Source organism: Ursus arctos, unplaced genomic scaffold, assembly GCF_023065955.2.
Source record: "Ursus arctos isolate Adak ecotype North America unplaced genomic scaffold, UrsArc2.0 scaffold_5, whole genome shotgun sequence".
NCBI lineage: Eukaryota > Metazoa > Chordata > Mammalia > Carnivora > Ursidae > Ursus > Ursus arctos.
This window is the reverse complement of record NW_026623067.1, coordinates 54,187,898-54,211,388: the sequence shown is the minus strand read 5'-3', so window position 1 is coordinate 54,211,388 and position 23,491 is coordinate 54,187,898. Positions and strand designations below refer to the sequence as shown.

The 23,491-nt window shown below is 41.7% G+C and overlaps 1 protein-coding gene across 20 annotated transcripts in view; it reads right to left on the bottom strand.

Annotated features, from left to right (window-relative positions):
- Positions 1-23,491, bottom strand: part of MAST4 (microtubule associated serine/threonine kinase family member 4) — a 535,574-nt gene that overhangs the window by 148,579 nt on the left and 363,504 nt on the right. For 2 of the 20 annotated variants that reach the window (XM_044384153.3, XM_048220824.2), the window contains exon 1: positions 437-12,078. The exons of 16 other annotated variants lie outside the window; for them this stretch is intronic. In XM_044384153.3, coding sequence (XP_044240088.3) covers positions 437-474 — 38 coding nt within the window. In that variant the 5' untranslated portion in view covers positions 475-12,078. Of the gene's footprint in view, positions 1-436; positions 18,360-23,491 lie in introns of those variants that run through there. 2 more of the 20 variants (XM_026498867.4, XM_026498865.4) reach the window with 2 other exon arrangements.

Below are 23,491 nucleotides of genomic sequence, written 5' to 3'. Positions count from 1 at the left end.
TCATCAAACTAGGTTATTAGGTTATCAGGATTCAGAAGGTGATTCAGGCTATCTGCAAGCCACAAAGCAGGAAAAGGATCACACAGAGATGTGGAACTCATAAATAACCCCCCCCTCCCAAGTACTTTAAAATAAAAACAACGTCCCACACTTCAGAAGTTAATCCCCCAGCTCTGAGATGCTGGTTGCTCCATCTTTAGGTCCAGTTTATAATCACTTGACTCCTCTTCAGTGCTGCTACGGTAATCAAAGAAAAGAAATCGAAAGAGATGCTGCATGGCCTCGAGTACCAGGGGCTATCCCATCCCAATCCAATCCCTAAGACATCCTAAGGAACTCAGTCTATGACTAGAAGGCAAAAACAAAACAAGCAAAATAAAACCAACGTCATTTTAGTCTAATACGCCTTAAGATGGAGTTCAAGATATATACACACCTGGAACTTCCCAACAAAGTCCATAAATGTTGGGCCATGAATCCCCTCCAAACATGTTAGTTTCTTATTAAATAGTTTTGAAATCAAACCTGTTAAGTGGCTGAAGAAACAGCTACAAGCCACTGCCTGCAGGACACACCTAAAAGAATGGAAGGTCTGAAAAGCAAAGCTTGTTTCTTCGGCTCTGGGCTGGGCACGCCACTCACACGGGAACTAGAAAACTGGCTTAAAATGAGAACTATAATCTTTCTGGAACAATAGGTCATGACGAGCTTCCTTAATGCCAAAATAAGTGTTTAGAGGTGACTTCTGCTAAATGAAAGAAAGTGTAAAGGGCATATATATTTACTCTGGCTTGAATACAACATTTCTGAATATGCCTATTAGTGCCAGGAGTCAGAACCCTTTTCCTCATGGATTTTAAACCCGGGACCCATTCCATAGAATGTGTTTCCTAGGAACGGCATCAAAGGTTGTATCATGTTAATATCTAAACAGCTCAGTTATCTGTACCTTTTGACTCCCAAATCACCCTAGGTCTGGTGTGAGAAAGTGGACTGACTTTAAGGTTAATTCTCACAAGGTAAGACAACCCACAACTTCTATTATTTAAAGAATTTCTTTTAAGAAGCCAACAAATGATATGTCATCAATCACATTTTGAAGAAAACTGGTCTACCTACCTAGAAGGCATCTTGGTAATGATGATGCTGGTAAAATGACATCAAAACCACTAAGCTCTAAGAACTGGTCTGAAGTGAGAAGAACTCTTGAGCCTGGATTCTTATGTTAAGAAGGCCTATACAAACCACTATTCACTTCTCACCTTAAAAATCCTAGATTTGGAAGGCTAACTCATCTGAAATTGACTAAAGAGAAGTCAACTACTGAAAAAGAATACTACATACAAATTTTATAGGTCACACAGTAAAAATATGGCAAGTTTTATCCCTTACTAACTCTCTGGGTCCAAGCATCTAACCCCAAATATCAAACCCTAAAACACACAGGAAATTACAATTCATAAGCACAGAAAGAAGCTCATTTTGCAGAATCCATAAGAAGAACTATGACCTAAAACACCCCTAAACTATCCCATACTCTCCCTGTTCCACTACTAGCCACTATGGCCATTTGAGATCTAAGATAAAATATTCCCTTTGCTTAAGAATTCATCATTTCTGGAAAATGCAAATTCATCATCATCCATTCAACCCGTCAAGTTAGGTGAGCGTGCCTATCAGCTGTTTTGCCACCTGTGCGCCCTTTGGAGTGGTTGAGCAAGCGTAGACTAATCTTACAATGAACCATTTTTTGGATTAGCAAATAATTTGTGTTTATTTGGATGGGTACTCAAATGGAGAATACCAAGTGGATAAAATTAATCCTTACAAGGAAAAAAAAAATCTATTTGACATGGCTTCAGTATCTATCTCTAGGGCTCAGTGTCAGACCAAGGTAATCCACTTGGGAAAGTCTTTGATTTTGTATTCAAAGTCTTGAGATTAGCCAAATGAAAGTAGTATTTTTACAAGAATTTTATCTCAAGTTTCAAGATCAACAAGCCATTCCAAATCAGACGTAAGAAATAACATTACATAATAGTCACTTAATGGCTATTGTTTTACAGTAACAAAGGTTTCGTTTACCATATTTCCTAGAGTGCTTTATTCAAGCAGGCAGTTTTTCCCATGACAAACACACTGTTTTCTCTTAACCCCTCCATATATCTGTAAAAGTAAAACATTTAATAATTATGATTTCCAATTTAAAGATCCCCATCATATAGTATTTTAAAAGATATGAAAGTTAAAGTAAAATCACATAGGTGATTTTTATGCAAGCTATTGGGTTCAGTGATTTTCTTCTCATTTACTAGCTAAGAATTCTGGCAGTGGCTAGACAATATTCTAAGTGACTCAAGAGAGAAATGCAGTAAGGCCAAAGTCAGGATCCTGAGACATCAACATGCACTGTAATATTTAATATTAGAATAAAGCATAGCAAAGACAGCTTCAGCAAATACTCAGAAGGCAAAATGAGCCTGGTGAATCCATCAGTTTTCTTCTCTCTCTGATTCTATGACCCTAGGAGACCTCAGCAAGTGTCATCAGTTCCTCATTCCTCCCGCCCAGGTGATTCACTGACGACCTAATACATTATCTCCCAAAGAGATCTGGAATTTGAACTGCCATGTCATGTTAGAAAGTTTCCAGGGACATGGAGCTGGTTCTTACCTTGGAAGAGCAAAAGCTTACTTGAAAACTTCAGAACAGAAATGGCAGTTGGCCGACCACATGCCAAGATCTGGATTTTGCCTGTGTGTTTGTCTGCAATTACAGTTTCCTAAGAGATTCCAGACTGTAACACAATCTGAGCCATGGATAAATCTAAGATCACAAAGTCAGTGGAATGTACAAAGTCCCAGGGTTCTGTAACAACCCAAGCAACGTGAAGCTTAAGAGAAAAACATTAATGACTGCCCCTTCTCCTTACCACTCTCTTTTACCTTCAAATGCTGATCAAAGCCTAAGTTCTCTGCTCAGGCCTTTAAAAACAAAACAAAACAAAACAAAACAAAACAACACAACACAACACAACAGTATGATGTTTCAGGCTGATACTGGTATAATTACCTTCCCTAATAAGTATGTCCAATGGTGATTAGTGTAGCTAAACCTCCTGCAGATCCTCTCATTCTATTAATAAGGTTTAAGGTCAACATTTTCAGAATTTACAATCCAGTTCACAGGGAACTTTCCTAATTACCAAGACAGAGGAAAAGAAAATAAAGAACCAGAACTACAAGTGTTAACGACCACGGGAATTTCTATTTAGAGATCTTTCTAGTTACACAATGTCCCACGTATCACAAAAACCAAATTTGCTACTTTAGAGTCAAGACTTCCACTGATAGAGACTGGGCCTCTAATAAATGGATTTATACACACCCTGTGCCCACTTTCATCCAGGTAGCCCCAGGACCATGTTAATATCTTGGCTCTACCACTTAACTTTCAAAGGGATTACTCAGTTATCATGACATCACTCCCAAATGACTAGGTTACACGTAGTAAAGACAGCTCAGATTAAAATAGCCTGTGCATGCTCACTCACACAAGAGATGGGTGTGTAAGGGGGTTCGGGGCGGGGGGGGTTTCAGGGTTTCCAGTCTTAATCTCCCTGAGAAACCAGCCTATTTCCATTTCAACCAATACAAGGAGGAGTCTCCGAAATTATTCAGAAGGAGACCTATTCCCAGTTTTGTCCTCAATGATCCATTTCCACACAGGGACTCAAGGGATTACTTAACCCTAACATTGGTCAGATTTTAGCCCGGAAGGCAGATGGCCTCTATCTTGAGGCTTATGATCCTCTTGTTTGAAAGACACGACCTGGGCTTCTGATAACTGGATCTATGTGTAAAGAGAAGCAAGCAAAGCCATAAAGCATATAATGTTCTACCCTGTCACTGCGAACTTGGTGACACACATACACACACTCGTCCCAGTGCTGACACGTTCTAGTAATGGATAGCCCAGGCCTGCCCAGGGAGCAGACTCCATGTTCTAACGGTTCACTTTTAAAGAACTTCTTCTAAAATCCACCTTTTGTACTCTCTCACACACACTCCCTTCTCATTTCTTTCCTTCTCTCTCCTTTCTCCCTCCATCTTAACCCTCAGGAGACCTACCTATTCAAGGAGCAAAACAATCTGTAATCTCCTACGGAAAGCTTCACACTAGAGAATAAAAACATTATCACCATGTGTGTATTCCTGCTCATGTCCTTCGTACCTGGCAAGCTTTACAGGGTACAGGATACACAAGGAGTAAGAACACGCTGCTTTAGTCTGGGGCAGCCAGGCTCTGCCCAGACAGCGCTCAGAGAGCTGTGGGAAGCTCCTGGCCTGGGGTCTCAGCTTTCTCTTCTTCCCTCCGCGCACCCCTTACTAGGCTGGGGGAGGAGGACCCGTGAGTGAGGGTTTCACGGGAAACTACCAGTGCTGGGGCTAACCCTAAGAGGCAGACTGAAGGGTGAGTCCTGCAGTGACAGGCAGGCCCGTCCCACCTGCAGAAAACACAGTCTGGAGCTGGAAGAAAGGAGAGGGATGAAAGAAAGCAGTTAGGAAACAGGCTTGGGCAGAGCACGGAGTGGGAGGAAATGGGTACAGAGGCTCGGGGAGGGGCTGAGCCTGCAGGTCAGGCGTGGAGAGCCTGAAAAGAGGCCAGGCAGTGAGCTAGGTTTCAGCCCCCTGTGGAACAGGCTTCGGGGAGAGTCAGGGGTCAAGCTCGGGAGGAGACAAAGTGTTGGGCGGCGGTGGGGAGGTAGCCAGAGGCACTCAGGGCCAGTGAGCTGAAGTCACAGCTCTTAGAAAGGAGAGACTCATAAGGCTGTAGACAGAGCCTGAGCTTCCAGCGAGGTGGTGAAAAGGAAACTGTCATTGCCCGTTTGGGCGATGAAGCAGACAATAAAGTGAGCAACAGTGAGTAAGGGGATATGATTCAGGGAGGAGAGCTGGCAGGCCAGCTGTGAATGTGCAGGAGCTAGGCCACAATGATGTGTCACCACTGTAGTCAGCTACCCACAGAGAGTAGTTACCACCCATGGTCTGCCATTCCTCACTTCACGGCTGTTGCCCCGCTCCTCGGCCTCGCCCGCACCCCTCCTACCCCATCAAGGCTGCTGCTGTTCATGCTGATGTCACCCCGCCTTCCCTGTTGTCCTTCTGTCTCCCTGTGGAGTGACAGCACTGCCCTGCCTCCTCTTGGGATCTCTCTGAGAACACTGTGTGGCTTCCTTTGTACCAGACTCTCCCCAGGCCTCCTTCCTTGTGCCCACCTGCATCTCAGCCCACTCCTTAAATGGGGCATCCTTATTCTCCCACAGATTAATCTAACACAGGTCTCAGATGGTCCTAATGATGACTCTCAAGCTTATTATTTCTGATCCAGCCTCCCCGGTGCCCTGAACCCTCACATCCAACTGCTAGCCTGGTGGTTCTTTCCTTCCTGCCTCAGAGCCTTTACCCTTCCCAGACGCCTGCCCCAAATACTCCCCACCAACGGCTCCTTCCCATCTTTTAGGTCTCCTGATCAATGACACTCGCTGACCACATTATCTAAAGTAGCCCCCCCCACACTGTGACCCTTCTCAACACCTGCCTATAGCCTTTGGAACACAGACCACCATCGGGCAATTGACTTATTTAGATGCGTGTTTCTTTGCAAGGCCCAAACACTCTGTCTTGTGCACCATTATAGTCCCTGCCCAGCATGGATATTGGTGCTGTGACTCTTGGGAGTGAAGGAATGTATGTTCCATGGTATTCAGTATCCATAAGATGCTCAGTAAATGTAGATTAACTAGACTTCTGGGAATCAAAGGAATGAGTACAACTTCTTTTGTCTTCCCTTCCCCCACTCTTGCACGTATAGGTAGTTCACTCATCTCCCTGGTCCCCCAGGTCAAAACCCCCAGGGCCACTGTGGAATGTTTCCTTGTCTCTCAGAGCCAATGGCTCATCAACTTTGATCATTTATATCCTCAGTGTCTCTCAAAGTGACAATCTCACCATATTCCTTGGTCAGATCTCCAAAACCCTTTAGGCAGCATACAGCAATAACATTAATTGGTTTCCAGGTCTCACCCTTCGCTCCCAGACCTAAACTCCCCAGTGTTGCCAGACATGCCTTCACTCTTTGGGTAAAGGCCAAGCAAGCGCCCACAAATATCAAGTGCCTCAACTCTCGTCCTTAGCCTCATCGCCCCCTACTCATCCCCTTGTTGTAATGACAGAAACAATGTGAATACTCAGTATTTGCAGAGTTTTTATGTGCCAGCCGTTGCATTAGCCATTTTACACACATGAACATGTTTCACTCTTTATAACAACCATGTAAGTAATTTACTTGTCCCTGTTTTATAGGTAGAGCAACTGAAGTCCAATGAACTTCGCCAATCTCATTCAAACTCAGGTGAACTGGCTTTAGATCAATCCTCTTCACCACTGTGGTATATTACACTGCCTCTCCAAACTTTATGCATCAGCAATACTGAGTTATGCTTCGGGTTTTTTATGCTCCAGCAATACTGAGCTATGTATAGTCCCTTGAACTCTGCTGTTAAGGCCACTATGCCTTTGTACACACCATTTCTTTTGCCCTTTGGGAAGGCCCTGTCCTTCTATCTGATAAATACCAAACTATCCTTTAAAACCTCCCTGAGGTGTTGTTTTTTCTATGTGGTCTCTATTTTGGCTCCTCGAGACCAAAGTCTCTCTTACCCAATGACCACTCCTAAGGCTTATAACGTATCTCACAAATACTTCTCTATTGCCCTGGTTTGCAATGATTCATTCCCATATCTTCACTGAAGGCAATCCTATGACTCACCTTTGGGCCACAGTGCCCAGGCACCCAATAGATGCTCAATAAATGTGGATTTAACTGGACTTTCCGTAAAAGGGGTAAGTACAAATTCAATAATGCCCAATGTGTCAGGACAAGAGACTAGTGTATTCTCCATACTTCTTAAAGACACATATTCGTGAGCAAAACAAAAACTCACCAAACACTACAGATGTTTCTGAAAAGAAGATGTAGCATACATAAAACTTCAATACATTCTGACAATCGCAGCGGTGAGTTTAAGATTCCTGGATATACCGCTGTTCAGGGCAACCGCTGAGTAATGTGAATTCAAACACACACACACACACACACACACAAAACCCCAAGACCAACTTCTATCCCATGGGTTCTCGGCAAAATACATTAGGAGACTTGCTCCAAGTGATTAATCGAGTCGCAAGCTGCCCACTGGCATGGATAATGATGCTTGATTTAGTTGTCATTGAGATTTGGATGTTGTCATGGAAGCTAAATGAAAGTATGACAGATTTCTGACCATTAAGGTTAAAAACCAAACATCTTCTAGAATCTCTAAACTGTGCTTTAGCAAAACTAAAGTTGCACCTCAAAACTGAGCAGCAATATTTATAGACCAATGGTAGCCCTTTCTTTACATATGTGAGGTAGGTAAAAAAACGAAGCCTAAAGAGAGAGAGAGAGAGAGAGAAGCTTGATCTTCTTTCCTCTCCCCACAATGTTTTTAATCCAAAGGGGGAAAATGTTATAAACCTAAGGGGTAACATATAGCAGCCCTGGATTTCTGTCCCTCAAAGCAGCAGGTGAATGGCTGTCCTGAGTCGGCCTTGCGGAAATAATGGAGGGGCAGAGGAGACAAAGCCAGACATGGAAAAAGAAACTGTTTCCTGTTAAAGAGAAATGATGAGATGGGACATCTTTGCCTTCTACCTGACCTAAGCAAGGAAAACTCCAAGTTTCTCACTATAGTAGTTCCCCTTATTCACAGAGGATATGTTTCAAAATCCCCACAAGATGACTAAAACTGCAAATAGTACTGAGCCCAATAGATACACTGTGTTTTTTCCCATACACAGACACTGATGATAAAATGTAATTCATAAATCTGGCACAGTAAGAGATTAACAACAGTAGCTAATAATATAGATTATAACATACTGCAATAAAAGTTAGGTGAATACGGCCTCTCTCTGTCTCTTCTAATGATGTGAGATGATAAAATGTGTGATGAGATGCAGTGTGGTGAAAGTCGTAGGCACTGGGACCTAGTCTCAGGCCACTATCATCGGCTTCTGGACTGTGGCTGACTACAGATGACGGGGGTCTGCAGAAAGTGAAAGCACAGATGGCGGGACTATTGTATTAAGTATGCTGCTAGCTATAGGTTTTTTGTAGATATTCTTCATAGAGCTGATGAAGTTCCCCTCTGTGCCTGGTTTTCTGAGAGTTTTTGTCATGAGCAAGTACTGGAACCTGTCAAGTGCTTTTTCCGCATATATTAATGTGATCGTGTGATAATCCTTACTTACCTTATTTATGTGACAGATTACACTGATTGATTTTCTAGTGCTGAACCATCTTTGCATACCTGGGATACACTGGTCATGATGTATAACTGTGTTCATACATTGTTGGATTTGATTTGTTAATAATTTGTTGATAGAACGTATGACGTTTTTTCCATGCAAATATTCCCTAGAAGTATAAACTTTAAGACTGTGTCACTTAAACTCATTCATGAAATTTAAATGACAGTAAGGCAAGAGAAAGTAAGGATATTTTGAAAGGTTTAAGACTTTACAGAGTATTTTTTTTAAAGATTTTTAAAGAGATAGCCAGCGAGAGAGGGAACACAAGCAGGAGGAGTGGGAGAGGAAGAAGCAGGCTCCCAGCAGAGGAGCCCGATGTGGGACTTGATCCCGGAATGTCGGGATCATGCCGAGCGGAAGGCAGACGCCTAACGACTGCACTACCCAGGCGTCCCAAGACTTTATAGAGTATTTATCGAAGTTTTCATAAAATTAAAAAGAGAAAATTTCCCTTAAAATAAAGAATGTGATAAAAAAATAAACTGTTTCCAACGGAATATGTAAGTTTTCCAACAAAACAGCAAAGTCCATGTGCATCCAGACAACCTGTTGTCTGCCACAGTCAAGACAAAAAAGAATGAAGGAAACAATAAATTGTCTTTGGGACACAGGACAAGAAATGTCAGTTCAATACTGTGTAAAAATCTAAACCTGAGATTAGGTCTGTACGATCCTCTCTCTAAGAACCCAGGGAGTTAAAAGTCATAGGCCCAGGTAGGCCCAGTTGGAAAAGAAACTTTCAAAGTTTTCCTGTGACGGAGCAAAGCTACAAAGCAGTACCATGCTGAACCAGCAAGGCAAATACGATGGAACCAACCAAAAAGGCTTCCATGATGAAAATGTCCACCATAATACAGACTTGAGGGAAGAGTGTGAAACCTTCAACCACTCCTTCTTTTGTCGAAATGGTACACACATCCTACCCCAAAAAGCTCTGAGATGTTCATTCACATGCTTAAAGCTGAATTTACTCTTGATAGATGCAAAAAGCTGATATTAAAGAAAAGGTGAAGATGAAGTCCTCTAAAATACAATGTGAATCAGAACAAGTAGCTAGGAAAAACAAAACAAAACAAAACGTAGAATGAATGATCCGTTGGACAAAGCCAGCAAGCATGCAAAAAAAAGCTAGGCTTGGGCAGGAGAGATATTCCCAGGGCTAAAGCTGACGCACCTGAGGGCGAGGGCAGGTGTCCTCACCTGGACACTGGGTACACTCACAATGGGACTGGCAAAAGGACAACTTGAGGATGGCAAGGTCCTTTTGAACGGACAGATTTAGGGAACCTGATCAGCCAGGTGCGGAATGGGGTTAACATGACAGTAGAAGGAGGAGACAGGATTTAGAGCAGTGAAGGGAGGTCACAGACGGGAAGAGTTCCACCGTAAGCATATGCTACATGCCCTTAGGGAAGGACACAGAGCCGGAATTGATCACTGTATAATAAGAGAACGCAACAGCTACATACACCGCCCTGGACAGGAAGACACCTGCCCTTCAAGTTTCCAAATCTACATAATAAATATAAAGCAGTGCTGGTCCTTTGAGACCAATAATAAGTAGATGTACGTAGAGATGATCTTCAGGAAACGTATCTCCAAACTCCGAGGTTCCTGGAAATCCCCAGTCACAAACAGGCTGGGACAACCTCCACTAATAGAAGGGAGGGAAGAAAATCCACCCCCTTTCCTGTTTCATGGAACTGAAAAAACAGGTCCATGACTTGGGGAGTGGGGAAAGGCCTCCCACACTCTCTCACTTTGCTGGGAAGAGCCTAAGTTACTTCAGTTCTGAAGAAGGAACTTAGAATTGGGGCTCTCTGCCAGTGTGAGCTGTGTGAATTGCAGTGTTCTGGATTGGAATGCCCTGGGCTGGAAAGTCAGGGTCAGACTAGCCTGAGAATTCTCTCAGTAACATTGTCAACAGGTAGATGGGGCAAAGAAAGGCTCCAAACACTTTTCAGGTCCAGACACACAGGTGCGATGCCAGAGCAGCCCAATCTCTTTGAGAAGTGGCTTCAGGTGAGAGTAGAGACTGCATCATAGTCAGGACCACACCACTCAAATATTTCAGAGCTCCTGACAAACTTGAAAGGTAAGAAGTTATAGAATGTACTGCCACGAAAGTCGTGGTCTTGTTCGTAGACAGCATTACTTCTTCAACTCACTAGTTGCGTTTATTTTGCTGGGGGGGGGGGGGGAGAGGCATGGCTGACACATCTTGAATAAAAATGACCAATACCTAAAGATCACGTCTCTGAACACATAGAGCTGAACAAGGAAAGCCTAGTTAACCTTATTTAAATCTAGACTCTAACATGGTTTCATGGGACCAACGCTGTTCAAGATATATTAAAGTAAGTATGACTTTAAAGTCTACTCAGTATCAGCCAGAGGTGTGTGTGTTTTCTAGGTGTATATTTGCACGTGTGCATACAGAGTATTCCAGGATGCTTCTGAAATCTAAGAAATACCATGGGAAATTTCGGAAGGAAAATTTACTAAGTTTTCCAAAGTATGAGCTCTCTGCATTCATGCTACACAAAGCTATAGATATAACAAAGAGAATACACCGTTTTCTCGTGTTCTTTAAACACTGGATTTTGAAGCTCGCAATCTGATAGCCAGCATCCTGTTTATGTGACCGCACCATTGCTCTTGAACACGTTCACGGGGACGTGCAAGTCAAGTTGTGAAGAAAAACGATGAACATATAGTTATGCAACTCAGAAGGCATGCCCCTCTAAAATCACAATGCCACCTTTCTGCGCTGGGCACCATGTGGAGAGAAAAGAAACACTCCCCTTTAAAATCATAGTCTCTCAATCTGAGTGTCAGCAAAAGTGAAACTGCCTTTCACTTCTGCCACCAGCTTCATCCTGATTTTAAAATTCTCTTGTCCTCCACCTATTCTGTCAAAGATGCTACAAAATGAAAAGGCCAGCCTGTATTAGGAATAAATGTCAGCAAACCAGTAAAAAAACGAAATGGCAAAGTTATGCAGGCCTGTCTCTTTTAAGCAGACAATATGAAACGGGCAAACTTGAGCTATCTTGGCACTGCACATCTGCATCTTATAAAGGTCAAATATTTAATAGAAGGGAACATCTGAAAGGCTCTACAAAGAGAAGCAGAAGCCTCTGGTGCCTGAGTGAAGGAAGCCTGATGAATCCTATCAGATCAGAGACAAAGTATCTATCCTCCTCCCCCTTTCCTCCCCCCTCCACTCTCAACTCGTCCCCTCCTCACCCACATTTCAAAAGAACAACTCCAGAAGCACAGGCAAGCAGGATCACATAGGAAATCCACAAGAATGACAGAATCCCTGAAACAGTGCCCCCCTGGCAGGGTAGAAACTTTTCAAACTGTCGCCCAGTAAACAAAACCCCAGCTGCTAAGGGGCTTGGGCAGTCGGGCTGCCTCTGAAGCCAACACATTCCTTCTCCAGGCAAAGAATCCCCGCGTTTTTTACCTTTGTGTTCGCCGAAGCCTGTTCCCACTCCTCAAATGAGGCAAAGTAAAGTTTGAGAGCACAGTCCAAAAATTGGGGTCAGACATATCCATTTCTTTCTCTCTTCAATTCACTGTGGGTTCAAGGCCATAAGCCCAAACCAGGGAGGGGGCGGTAAAACGGAAAAAAAAAAAAAAAAAAGAAAAGAAAAAGAAAAAGAAAAAAATCCTAATTATCTACTCGCTCCCTCCAGAGGAAACGTGCTGTGAACTGTGATCTCAAGAACAACTTGGGAGTCCGTCTGAAAAGTACCCGTCCTAGCCTTTAATTAACACACAGCCATTTCTCCAAGGTTCAGGAAACTTATTTCCTCTTGGGTTTGCCCTCTCCTGGTCAGCCCTGGGCAGCTATAAACAGTAATTACAAGAGTTGGGCCGTGCGTTCTGCACAAAATGCTGTCTGTGTGTGATTCAGTCCAAAGTACTTTGTCATCTGTTTGGCAGATACCATTTGCAGCTCCTGTGGGGGGTGGGGGGGGAACGACTATTTTAAGTCTTTGGTTCCGGGAGGCTGTTGCTTATCAGCAAACCATTCAACATCCGAACATGCCCAGTGCCGAGTTTCCTTTTGGTATCTACATACAAGGAAAAGAACTGAAATACAAAAAGCGGTTCTTCTCCCCCTTTGCAAAAAAAAAAAAAAAAAAAGAAAGAAAGAAACTTAAAAGCACTTTTAGAAAGCTGGCCTACAGGCGGACTTGAACAGGACACCTTTGTGCGGCCTCCGCGGCCAGGGGTTGGGGGGCGGGGGGGTTCCCCACCGGCAGACACTCCCCCGGGAGCGGGGCCTCATGGGAAAGGGGGCCGGCGGGGCCCCGCGCGCGAGCCCTAGAGCAGCTCCGACCCCAGCATCCTCCGCCTGCGCCGCGCCCCCAGCTTGCAGCCCCAGATGGATCATTCCCCTCAAATAAATAAATAAATCCAGCCGCGGCCAACACTCGGTGAAGTGAGCGCAGCGCACACCTGAAGGCTGGTCTGTGATTCACTGCAGAATGGATCACCATGAAAACACTCCTAGGAAGTGAGTAATTACTCTTTACCCAGACGCTGTTTGCAGGAAAAGCACGCCAATGGGATGCCACACTCGCCGAAAACGTCAGTCAACTATATTTATGAGTTTACATCCATTTGATGAATTACGACAGGCACAGCTGTTTGGCTTCATGGGCTACAAACATAGCCAGGGAATGGTCAGCTACTACCTGTAAAGCCACTACCTGGCATTTTTAAAACAAATGCTCGATTATTTCCCTTCCACGTGTGTTCAAAGTTGGAGGGAATGAAAGGGAAGGTTGAATCCATGCTACTGTTGTTCATCTTGAAGAAAGGCATGGTATTCAAATAACTCCCCAGACCAACAAATGCTGTGTGAAAGTCTATGAAGGAAAAAGATTAGAATTGAAATTAGCTGCCTTAAATCTGGTGTAAGAGGGGGAGAGATACTAAATTTTACAAGATTTTAATAAAAAAAACCTCATAAAAAATGGTTTAGTTCACCTACTAAATACTGGAAACATACTTGCTTACAGAAATAGAGTGACAAGGGGAGGAGGGGTCAGCTGACAAAGGGAAGGGGTAAAAAACAAAGAACAGAAGTGCACTTTGGAATCCTCTTTATCTAATTCTTATGACTCCGGAGATATTTTCACCCCAAGGACTCTAGGAATTTCTAGTAATAATTATTTTACAGGGCTTTCTTACACATTATCTCCTAAGATTCTCACTGAGCCTCCTCAGATCCTTGGTATCTACTAAGACAGACAAAGGCGGCAATATTTTCTCAATTTAACAAGTGACAAAATACACTTCACCAGATACTTAGGAACTTGGTTCAGTATGTTTTGCTCCATACTAAGCCATTTTTTTTAAATGTTTTTAAGGACTGAAAAGGGTATTTTTTAAAGGCTGACACAAACACAGTTCTACCCGTGCTCCAGAGCCGTCTGTCAACCTCAGTACTTGGACACGTGAGACTGGATAATTCTTTGTTCTGGGGGTTGTCTTGTACATTGGAGGACGTTTAGCAGATCCTTGACCTCTACCCACAAGATGCCAGTTGTGACAATCTAAAGTGTCTACAGACATTGCCAAATGTTTCTTAGGGGGCAAAATCACCCCTGGCTGAGAACTACTACTGCCCTAAATAAAGCCTCCCTCTGAGAAAGGTAGCACAGAACATTGGTTAAGAGCAAAACACTTGGGTCTGAATTCTGGATCCAACAATTACTGTGAATTAAGACAAGTAACTTACTCTCTGCCTATTTTCCCCATTTTGGGGGGCACATGATAGGACCTAACTTTAAGAGATCAACACACACAAAGGAGATGATATATATAAGCCCCTATAAGCAGTGTTTAGAACACACTGCACATAAATGTCAGCAATATGCAGAGGTTAAAAGAACACAATACTGAGAGGGTAGGAATAGAGCACAGGGCACCCCACACCGTGCCCTCCACTTTCATGGTGGCAAGAACTTGCCTTCACTGTGGTGCTGGACACACTGCTTACGCTGAGGTGTAAACAAACTGTTTACTGCTGTCTTCCCTAGCAGGCTGTGAGTTCCTCAAGCTGCAGTCGTGTTTTACTGATTTCTCTATTTCCAAAGTCTGGTGGTTCCTGATTTATATAAGTAGTTAGTAAATAGTTTTTGAATGGGTTTCAGATGCTTGGGTTTCTCTTCATATGCCCTGGAATTATCAGTATTAGCAGGTCAACTGTTTTTTTTTTCAAAGAATCTTAACTTCTGACGAATCCCATGAAGACACTTTGAAGTTCTAAAGAATTGACTTATTTTTATCTACGCACCGTAACACTGAAAACAGAAGTACTATCATTCATCATGTCTTAACATTGCTCTAAGAAACATCACAACTGAAACTAAGAGAAACTCTCTTTGGGTCCCACCCACCATCTCCAACCCCAAAGGGAAGCCCAGGGAATAATTCTGTGCTCAGTTATAGGTATTCAAGTTTAAGAGGGAAAATTATGTATTAGAGGCTGCCCAGAGAAGAACCAGCAAGATGGTGAAAAGAGATATGAGAGTGTGCCATATACATGGTGAAGAACCTCTGTGTTCAATGTGCAGAAAGAGAACATTCTGGGAGCTTGACAGTGGTCCTTGAATACTGAAATAACTACTATGTGGAAGAGTCTTTGGATCCAAAGATGAAAAGGGCTGAAAGGCCAAGACAGGATGTCCTATAAGAGTGTCTGAGTAGAGGTAACTTGAAGGAGATGCAGTGCATAGAATTCAAGTTCTGGATGGTCCTAAGAACTAATGACTCTGTAGCTCCCAACTCCTGTGTTCTATATCTTCCAGAAAAGCCCTAGTATTTAGGCAATGCCCATAACAATGATAACTAAAATGGGTAAATAAGTACATAAAACATTTTTTTTCTTCTCTTGATTGATAAATAGCCTGGCCAGTGAGCAGATGTCATTACAATCTCTACTCCGTACATTCAGGGTAATTCACCCTGCAGATTTTCAAAGGGATGGGTAAAGACAATTTTTTTTAAAGCTACATATACTTTAACCTGTTTTTTCACTTAGGAGGCTTGGGAAAATTTGGGTTGTATCCAAAAGGAAAAAATAAAAATAGGTAAAGTGCATGAAAAGCCAGAAATGAACTACTTAACACAGTGAAAGTGGCTGATGCATTCCCACATTCGTTTAAGATAAGAGTAGGTGTGACACTCAAGTGTAACTTGTCTTCTAACCTGTTTGACTTGATTTGGGAACCTATGATTCAGAAGATAATGCAGTCAGCAAACACAAGAATTAAAATTGTCAGAACTACTGACATTTTCCTGCAGACAAAATAATTATATGGGCAAAAACTAGAGTATAGTTTAGTTCCAAGTACAGTGAAACTGGCTACAGAACTAAAAGAAAATTGAGGTAATTGGAAATTCTTAAGACTATAGCTGGTCTAAGTCAATATACAGATATTCAGCAAGATTTTCTACTTATTGCACAATAACTGAGCCTACACAGTAATGGACAAGCTTTGTGATCCAGAATGCTCACTCGTTTAATCAGATGATATTATGAGCCATTGTTTTTATAAGAAAGGTAAATGACAATGAAAAATAAACTTGTCACGCTACTAAAATGCTGGCTTAGAATGAAATGAGTACTTAAGAATGGGTCAAATTCTTCATTGTTGGGGCGCCTGGGTGGCACAGCGGTTAGGCGTCTGCCTTCGGCTCAGGGCGTGATCCCGGCCGTATGGGATCGAGCCCCACATCAGGCTCCTCCGCTATGAGCCTGCTTCTTCCTCTCCCACTCCCCCTGCTTGTGTTCCCTCTCTGCTAGCTGTCTCTATCTCTGTCGAATAGATAAATAAAATCTTTAAAAAAAAAAAATCTTCATTGTTCACCCCCTCCTATATACAAAGAATTCCATGTTCTTTTCCCTGACTTGAATTCTCCCATCCACTTCCCACCCTCTGCCCCATGCCCACTCACTAGGGTTTTCTCCCACCCTACACAGAACAATGTTGCAGATAATATCCCTGGAGCCTTCCCTGAACTTATACACTGGGAGACTAAGCTTCTAATGCAGGTATGTAGCCCGGGAAGCTTCAGCTCCCTGTACTGACACTCAGGGCACAAGGCCAATTCCAGTGAGAAGTCACTATGAAAAGTGGTGTTGATACTGAGTTTCCAAATGTATTCTACCTGACTCTGGCCTCCTCTGGGGACTGCGCCATAAACTAACTTTGATCTCTATCCAATCCCATTTTATAGCACCTAGAAGTGACTACTTCCCTAATTCTGCCCATACCTACAGGTCTACTTTGGTCACATACTAAATGCTGCCTTGCGAATTTAAGGGTAGAAGAACAGCAAATTGCCCATCCTGAATAAGCCATCCTTGTAATCACGGCACATCTTAAGAAATAAAGCTTAAAGGCTGAGCTAGGGATGTGAAGAAAGTTGCATCAAAGTGGAGCAGCTTGAAAGAAAACTCTCCTAGTGTTACTAAACAATTTTTTTGCTCACATTACCAAACTATGAAACAAGATAAAAAAGATAAATGAAAATTAACATGTAGGGATAGATGTGAATGCCTGATACCAAGAGATGGATAATAAGTAAGGTTACATCATCCTTGGAATACGAACAAAAAAGTTTAAACACTATCACAAGGTAGATTCACATTTATAGAGGAGGTAAAACAAAGCAAACACAATAAGACCGATTTCTATTTCTTGACAGGCTGAGCAGAGAACTGCATAATCCCCAAGGACTGGCTGAAGGATAAGGTCTGAGAGAGCAAAGGACAGGCTGGAGACTGGCTAGAATGGGAAGAGAACATAACATATTCCTCAGGTACTCCTTAGATTCTAGGAGAATCATTGGCTCAGGAAATGTAGCAATTAACCAATAACTTAAAAAAATCCAAGAGGAGAGAACAGATAAACACAGACAATGAAGTACATATCTCCCACACTGGTGACTCCTTGATGGGTAGGCTAGAGCAGTGGAGTAGAACGTGCATGGTGACAGCCCAGCACACAGGACCGGGTTGGGTTCCATCAGTATTGCGTGCAAGCACATCACCCTAGCACTCTATTCTCTGGCTTACCAACAAGAGAAGCTCCTGGGAGAAGGTGCACACTCAGTCTGACAGAGCTCTATCCCCTGCGAGAGAAGTGGATAGAAAAGGTCTATCATCCTTACAGGACTGCTACAAGGGTCATCCTACAGGAGATGACAGAGAGGGAACCAGAGATGAATGTGTCACTCCATTCTCAACCAGCTGTCTGGAAAATCCCCCAATTAAGTGACGCAGAGTAGTGGCCTGTAACAGAACTAAGCAATCCAATTTTGGAGCAGAAAACAAGGCTTGGAGATCAGACCCCTCATCTCACAAATAGGAAGGCTAACTCCTATCTTACTTTAAGACCAAACTTCTGGCCACTTGTGCTAGGCAGCTTTCCTTTGAGGTTCCTATCCCCACCAGGTTGAGTATCCCTCTACTGGCCTCTGGTCCTGAGAGCTCCTGCAGAGAAAAGGTTCTCCCACTGCATCAAAATAAAAATCTGTTTGTTTGCAGATCAATTACCATTGGAATAAGAGCTCATTGAGAGAAGGGCTCCGGCCCCTTCATCTTCAAATCCTCAATACAATCATTTGGATGAATGTTGAGAGAAGGGAGGAAAGGAAAAAAAGAAAAGATTTGCTCAGGGTTAAAATGATACTTGATAGCAAAGTCAGGTATAGAATCCTGATATTTTGAAGACTCAGTTTGTACTGTTTTAAAAGGCTTTTTTCAATCTATTCCTCCTGAATTTCATGACTCCATTGCTGTACCTATTCAGGTCTATTGTCTCAGATTTCAAAATCTCAGAAAATAGAGACCACGCATATATAGTTTCATGTATGTATACATACATATATACACACACACATATATAATTATTATATATATTATACACATATACATAATGTGTATATATGTATATATATGATATATACACATATAATATATACATATTATATATATAATTAGTTTATATGAAATGCTAAATACTTTTTGACTGTAACAGTGACCCCCAGTTAGTAATCATTGCATTAGTCTCTCAATCTGGAATTAACTTCAAGGACATGGAGTTTCTTGGTCCAGAAGCTTGGGTCTAAGGTTCATCATTTCTTATCCGGTTCCTGAGCATGAATTACAGTGCAATTATCACAAGTGTCAATTTGGTTTAAGTGGGTCAGGGTAGTTATATTTAGGCCTTTAGTAGCTGACACTAAGAACTTTCTGTAATGTAAGATTAAAGTTAATTTATCAGTTCTTCTTTTCTTGAATATTTTTCCAGGTCAGACATCTAAAGTTATGGAAAATTATCCCACTAAAATAAGAGATAAGAGTTTCCATCAAAAGTACCACACAGGGAGCATAGATAGACTGAGCTAGAAACAATGTGCTTCTGCTAACAGCCAGAATTTTATTCCACTGTTCAAGTTGATTCACATTATTCCACAAATCAGACGCTATTATTTTAGGGAAGACACAAAATATTTTAGCCAAGGAGTTCTCAAGCAAGCCTTAGTATATATATCTATAAGTTATGTCATTTCCATTACCAACAAATATTTTAAAAGAAATATTAATTCACAGAACAAATATAATGTTTAGAATGAAAAGTGTTCAATCTAACTATTCTTGTAGAAATGCAATCAAAGCATCAATTAAATATTTTTACCTATTTAAGTGGCCAAGATGAAAATAAAATACCATCAATGCTGGTGAGAGCACAAGGATGTAAGTCCTCTCTACTAACTATCTGGACAGCTATCTGGAGAATGAAAACATACATACCAACACATACATCATGTCTACACAGACATACACATATAAGTCTGCTACATACATATACATATAATATACACATACAAATATACATTTTAACTATAAACTGACATCCTGGAACTTACACAAATATAACCAACTGTATACACAAACATTCATGCATATGGAAATTAATCTCAGAATTCCTTATAATTGCACAATATGGGTGACAAAAACCAAACGTACAACATGTTAATGATGTTAATAAATGTAACTTTATTAGGGCAAATGCTAGTAAATACTGACGTAGCCATAAAATAAAATACTTTTAAAACCAATAAAGATAGAATCATAGATTCCAAAGATACCCAGCTTCTAATCCCTGGAGCCTGTGAATATGTTAGCTAGTGTGTCCAGAGGAATTTTGAAGATGTGATTAAATTTAGGGTCTTGAGATGGAAGATTTTCCTAAATTATAAGGGTGGGCCCTAAATGTAGTAAGTGGCTTTTTTAAGAGGGAAGCAGAGGGAGATTTGACTATAAAATAAGGCATTGTGACACAAGCACGATGCTACCAGGCTGGCTTTGAAGATGGAGGAAGGAATGAGAGGAATGCACAGAATGCAGCTCTAGAAAGAGGCTGGAAAAGTCAAGAAAACACCTTTTCCCTTACTGTTTCTGGAGGCTGCTCAGCCCTGCAGACACCCTGACTTTAGCCCAGTGAAACTGATTTCAGACTTCTGAACCCTAAAACTCTAAGAGAATAAATATATATTGTTGGAAACCATTTAGCTTATCATAATTCATTACAGTAGCCATAGGAAACTAAGACCACATTTGTAAAGCATACATAATGGGAAATGCTCCTGAAATGTGTTAAAAAGAAAAAAAAAACAGAAAACAAATGGAGCAGTAATGATATAACTTGCTTATAATATATGTGAATGTATATGAATACAAAAACAGAATTATATGAAGTATTTTTAGTGGCCATCCATAAATGTGGAATTATGTTTGATTTTATTCTTTTATACATATATATGTGCGTGCATGTGTGTGTGTATTTTTTTTTTTTTACAATGAGTCCTATTATTTTTAATTAGGAAAAAAACCCCTCCAATCCCAGAAGCCATATATCTGACAGTCCTTTTACAATGACCTGAAAGTTCACATTCCTGCGAATTTTAGAATACTGAGAAGAGTTTATAAACTTAAAACGATACACTTTTACATGGACATTTTCATAAAATTGGATTGGCATCTTTTGACAAAATAAAATGCAAATGTAAAAGCTCTAAAAACCTTAGAAATACTAACATTGCTTTAAAAATGAAGTCTTTCCTACTCCCAGGAATTTCAGAATATAAAAATGAAAAATAGCTGTTTCTACACATAAATCCTTACCTGTCTATGGCAACTGGGCAAATGGGTATTTTCAAAGCTGACTGGGTTATAAATCCATAAAGGGCTGTGTTTTGGGTTGAATATATATGTTGTTATTTGCAGACTGGTCAGGCTGTGCATTTTATGTGACCAATTCTGAATTCCAGAAATATTTCATTGTGCTGTACATGAAGACTTTCTTCTTTCATTGCTCAGAACATTTACTTTTTTAAAAAATATTTTATTTGACAGAAAGAGAGAGAGCGCGCGAGCATACTAGTCGGGGGGGAGGGGCAGAGGGAGAGCAGACTCCCCGATGAGCAGGGAGCCCAATGCAGGGCTTGATCCCAGGACCCTGGGAACAGGACCTGAGCCAAAGGCAGATGCTTAACCAACTGATCCACCCAAGTGCCCCCAAAATCATTTACTTTGACAGAGCAAGCTCTATTTTAATATTGGCCAACATGCATGCAGTAAAAAAGATGTTCCTAATTTCAAAATATTATATGAGCTGTAATTTGGGATTACCTCTCCCCTCTCCACAGCAAACGCAAACTTCTTATTTCCCATGATGCTAGATAATTTAGATTTTACTGTCTTTACTTAGCTGGATTATGAGGACCAAAAGGCACAGACCAAGTTTCTGGTACCAACCAAAAAAACATTCTTTGAATCAATGTATTGTAAGATGTATCATAGAAGACAACTATATTGAAGTTAATCTTTACCAAAACACTTTCAAAAAGAAGTTATTCCAGGTTTAAGAGCTATAGCAACAGTCAAACATGTCATCCTATATAGTGGAAGATGGATGATAGAAGAATATCTATTGGTGTGAAGTAAGAATGAGCTTTACAGGGGCGCCTGGGTGGCATAGCGGTTAAGCGTCTGCCTCCGGCTCAGGGCGTGATCCCGGCGTTATGGGATCGAGCCCCACATCAGGCTCTTCTGCTGGGAGCCTGCTTCTTCCTCTCCCACTCCCCCTGCTTGTGTTCCCTCTCTTGCTGGCTGTCTCTATCTCTGTTAAATAAATAAATAAAATCTTTAAAAAAAGAATAAGCTTTACAGGTGACGTTTAGCAAATGAAGCACATACAGAATTATAAAGGATGCTAATACACCAACGATAAAAGAAAAACAAGGCCAGATGCCACGTACACAGCAGAAACAGAAAACTCAAGAGAGTAGGAAAAAATCTCACTTAAATGTAACAAAAATACACTAGTTGGGAAAATTAGAAAGTGAGAGAAAACTAAATTAAATTCTCACTATACACAAAGTTAAAAAAAAAAAGAGAGAGAGAGCAGATTTTCACATTGTACGGGGCCCCCTGGTCAAAGGCTTTCATTACTTCTTGCCTGGATTCCTAAAATGTCCTCCTCCTCCCCACTCCAAACTATTCCTCCAAAGCCGCCAGCCCTAACGTGTGCACACAATCATTTGACCCTTCCTCCCGTGAAAGAAAATTCAGTGGTTCCCCACTGTTCTAGCAACAAGTACAGTTTCTGTCCCACCATCGATGAACTGCCTGGAGTGCAGATTTGAGGAGGTTTCTCCAAACCCATGGACTGAGGATTTCTGGGCACGAAGCCCAGGAATCTACATTCCACCAAAGTACCCCAGGGGGTCTTCTGCACATTAGAGTTGGAGAGGTTCTTCATAGGAAAATCAAAACCTCTGTAAATAGAACACTTTATGAATACAGTCCCTTATTGCTCCTGCCTCATCCTCTGACACACGTCCCCTTGTGGTTTATGCTCCAATAATAAAAAAGTACGTACTTGTCAGAAATAGTGAATTACTCCCAACTCCCCAGACGCAGGAGCTCTACCATACCTCATTGCCTCATTGCCTTTGCACATCCTGTTCCCTGTTCCTAGAATTTCCATCTCCTCTGCCTGGAAAACTTCAGCTCATCTTTCAAGTGAGAGATGTAAGGTCATCTCTCCAGCTAAGTCATCCTGACTTTGTCTTGCAGACCTGAGAGGTTTTCCTCCTGGATCTCGAATGAACTTTATACATACACATGCCTCTTTTAGAGCAGTCATTTTACTAGAGCACAATTGTCTACAGGGCCAATTCTGCACGAGGCTTTAAGTGCTCTGGATACAAGGATAGTTTCTATTCATCTGTGTAGGCCTCTGAGTATATCAGAGATACTCAGCAGACTTCATGGATGCATACACATTATTTTGTAAGGCTTAAAACAGACACAGACACAGACACACACACACAGACACACACACACACACACACACACACACACACACACACACCCTGTTATTTTTCTATTTCTCTAACTTCTACATATAAGCCCTAAGGGGATGCTTCCAAAACCATGCTGCCTTTTGTCAATTGGTTGGATGGCTTTTCTTTTAAAGCACTGTCATTACTGACAATCTTCAAGATTATTAATAAAAAGAACAATGAAAATTTAAGACTGTGATTTTTAGGGAGATTTTAACAGTTCATTAAGAAATGAACCAAAAAAACAAAACAAAACACTATTAGCTTTTTATAGTCCATCACAACTATTGCTGAAGTCAAGTGTTACTGTCCCCTCTGAGAAGTTGACTAAAAATGAACTTGGGCAGAGTGACCTTTTTCCAAGGCTGGAAACTCAATCCTCCTGGAGACATGATCAATATGTGCAATCCCCCCCCACACACCCTCCTCGCCCACTGCAGTGAACAGATAAGAATTTTGAGTACCGCGGCCAGAGTGCTCAAGGTCTACATCCTACGGGCCACCACCTCCCAGTCCCCGGCTCCTGGCTCAGGTACGTCAACCTGCTCCACAAAACTCCAGCCCATTTAGGAGGAACAGACACAGCCGATCTCTCCGTCTCTTCATCTTCGGCAAATGCCCATTTCTACATC